This window comes from Priapulus caudatus, unplaced genomic scaffold, assembly GCF_000485595.1.
Source record: "Priapulus caudatus unplaced genomic scaffold, Priapulus_caudatus-5.0.1 Scaffold100, whole genome shotgun sequence".
Lineage (NCBI taxonomy): Eukaryota > Metazoa > Priapulida > Priapulimorpha > Priapulimorphida > Priapulidae > Priapulus > Priapulus caudatus.
In genome coordinates, this window is record NW_014577161.1 from 238,591 (window position 1) to 242,111 (window position 3,521).

The 3,521-nt window shown below is 43.3% G+C and overlaps 1 protein-coding gene across 1 annotated transcript in view; it reads left to right on the forward strand.

Annotated features, from left to right (window-relative positions):
• Window positions 1–3,521, forward strand: part of LOC106805105 (inactive phospholipase C-like protein 2) — a gene marked incomplete in the record, with an annotated part of 92,614 nt that overhangs the window by 14,917 nt on the left and 74,176 nt on the right. Inside the window, 1 exon segment of the mRNA XM_014806584.1 lies at window positions 3,046–3,161. Coding sequence (XP_014662070.1) covers window positions 3,046–3,161 — 116 coding nt within the window.

A 3,521-nucleotide genomic window follows, 5' to 3' on the forward strand; every position in this document is an offset into this window, starting at 1 on the left:
TGCGTGCGTGCGTGCGTGCGTGCGTGTGCGTGTGTGTGCGTGGTTGCATGTGTGCTTGCGTGTATGTGTGCGTGCTTGCGTGCGTATGAGCGTGCGTGTGAGCGTGTGTGCGTGCTTGCGTGTGTGCTTGCGTGAGTGCGTGCGTACATGTTCATGTCGTTTTCTAGGCTAAATAGCTGTCACGAAACAGCCCGAGTTTAAACATGGGTGTCTAAAAGCTATCAACTAATCGCTAAGTGAGATTTTCCTTCAAATCTGGAAGGCGTAACTGGAACGTAACTAAATGACACTATACTATACTATCGCACTATACTATCGCCATGGCCTGTAAGGTTGTACGTATGTTGGAGGCGATCGGATCAAACCTTTATACTTCATACTTAGTTCAGACGTTTTAAGTGTGGCCCAGCATTCGCGAGTATGCCTGACAGTAATGTAGACTCGAGAATACTCATACTATTTTCACACTAGTTACAATATTTCTATTCGTTATCCTATGCGAGTATAAATAACCAGTAAGGGCACTAAGATTAGAAAGCTGTTGCAGTGGGCTATTGTCGCTGACGCGTCCGGGAGCAAAGCTTATTGCGCTATAGCCCGACAATCTAGAGAAACGTTATGTGGGAGTCGTGCGTAGATATCGCTGTGCCATTAAAGCAGCTGGGAAATTAACCAAGAGATGCTGTGACGAGTCCATATTGAGGAAGATGCTGACTCTAATTGCGAATGTCGGCAAAATGGGTTTCGACTTTCCGCGTATACGCAATTATTTCTGGATAATTCGTCTACACATCGCACGATGTAACTCCGTAATACTGAATTTCAAACAGATTTCTTAGCTAACTTTAGCAGCGGTCCAGTACTGTGTCATTTGAGATATCTGCCGTTTGAATGTGTGAGCGAACGTTCCAAGAGCTCTGTACGGCAGAGATTAGACGAGCGTTGCTATAAATAGTATTTCCCTTTGTACAACAAAATCCGAGCTGTTGCCAATTATAAATTTGTCTCATTGCGATCGTATATTTTTAACAATATTATCAGGAGTGAATAATAGAGATTCAGAATTATTTCTCTATTATTCACTACTGATATTATCACATATTAACAACAGCAGTAATATTAACAATTTATCATTATCTACCGAACTGAATGGTAAGCTCGGTAAAGGTAAGGAACCGTTATTTTCGCGGCACGACGCATGCAGCATTAAGTGTGAGGTGCGACATGTCTCTGTCTCTAGTATTCGCACCTGCTCATACACACACCTGCGACCCGTACATTAGCGTACACCGACGATGCGTTATCCTCTCCAGTATTATTATTATTATTATTAATTAGAAGAAATATTGATTTCGGATTTAGGATTGCCCTCTCGGGGAAATACCAACAATTTCCGCGAGTGAGAGGTCAGCATATGAGCTATATAGGGCGATGTACCGTATTTATCTGCTCGTCCTTCTGGGTGGTATCTGTCGGTGTGTGTCTAACTGCCCTCGCGACCACATTACTCCAAGATAACATAAACTATCTGTGCTCCTAGTCCTTAGACTATACCACACCGTATGCGATACTATATGTGCTCATAGCTCATACTATATTATGTATATACTATGTATGTATATACCATATATACGTGCTGGTGTGCAGTTCGTGTGCTCTTGATCACTCCCAACTGCCTTACTCTCTGCGACACCGCACACGGGCAACTAGATTATGCGAAGTCCATCACGAACCCCACCATCGAATCGGCTGATAGCATTTCAACTGTCCATTATGTGTCAATTTGGTGGCACCTGCGACGCATGCATCTACGTGACAGGCGGCTGGGGTTGGACGATTCACAGATTACGGACACAGCCGAGTGCTTGCGTGCGTGCGTCGGTGTGAGTGCGCGAGCGAGTCGATGTGCGACGTGAGAGTGCGAGGAGAGTGCGAAGAGAGAAATGTCGAGAAATCCCTTCTGCATGCAGGCTTGTGTGAGATATGTAACACTCAGCGGGCATCGTTCGTAAGGCGTGCGTGGGAGGGGGAGCCGCTACATGGCGGGCGGATTTGTGAGTTCACCCGGGCGCGCACTCTTCCACCACTTCGCCGATGAGATGGTGTCTATACAATCTATACAATATAGAGAGCGCTTGTATCCGTTATGCAGCAGCGGCAGGTATAGCGCCATCTACGGTCACAAATTGTGATTCATTTTGGTTTATAAATTATTATTGCGATATACAGATGGCAATCGTTTCTATAATGTACGTCGATGGTTGCTCAATTAAAACTGACTTCTTCTTACTCACTCATTTGTGTCCTTTTTTGTGGTGAGCTACAGTGTCATTGACACTTTCATATAAACGAATCGTCTGTTCAACAATGACATATAGCATGACATTTCGCAGTTTCGTTTTGTTACGGCCTGTACGTGAAGGTCGGCAGAAGGTCGCGGGGAAAACGTCATATGTTCGAGTATTACTTGACTGGACGTTATCTCAGTTTTTGTTCGGTTATATAGTTTGTACGCGAGAGTCGGCAGTGAGTGGGTGGCAGTGCGAAAACGCGTTTATCTGTCGGCGAGTTACACGAATGAATCCGTCAGTTTTGTTTGGTCGCAGCTTGTGTGTTAGTGTAGGCAGAGCCGTGTCGGGTAAAACACATCATTATCATTCCGAGAGGAATAATTACGCGACTGAGCCTTTTGATTTTGTTGTCATGAAGCGTAAGTACTTCAACTGAATCGTTTACGCATTTAATTCATGCCGTACGTTACAATTTTACCCGCTTATTGATATTGGAGCACGTGAAAGCTTTCGAAAAAATCTCCTCATGTTCGCGTAGGTAATTTACTTTACGTGCAAGGCTGTCGACGAATTAAAGAAATGTTAGACAGGATAATATAATGTTGGTAAGGATAATATTGGTAAGGATGTGTCGCGATGAAAAAAACAACATGAATAGTCAGCAGCGCTTGGTCAATTGGTCTCGTGTTAATGCGATTTTATTGTGTCGCTCAGTTTCTGCTGATACAGGTTGTCGTTGAATGTCTCATTTCAGGAAATCGAACAGAGCAAGCCCCCGGACGAGGAAAAGGGCCGTCTCAGCTCCAAGGAGTTTGCCGACCTTTACAAGGAAATTTCAACCCGACCCGAGATATATTTTTTATTAGTTAGGTAAGTACGTTATTTGAAGTCATCGTAACACTGTCGCGAGAGCCGATTGCGTCTACAGTGCGTGTTGGTTAGAGTATTTCCATCTTTATTTCCATTTCATATAATGAGTGTTGTGCAACTGTGTCGCTGTCACGGCCGTCCGATTGGCATTCGTTAATATACAGCTGGCATATAGCTGCGATATCATGATGCATTATCATGAACTTGTCTATGCCCGGATATATATATATATATATCAGGAGTTAATGAAGACACTTTGTCCTGATATATATATATATATATCAAGAGCTAATAATACCTAGGTATTAGTAGCTAATAATACTAGGTATTATTAGCTCTTGATATATATATATATATATC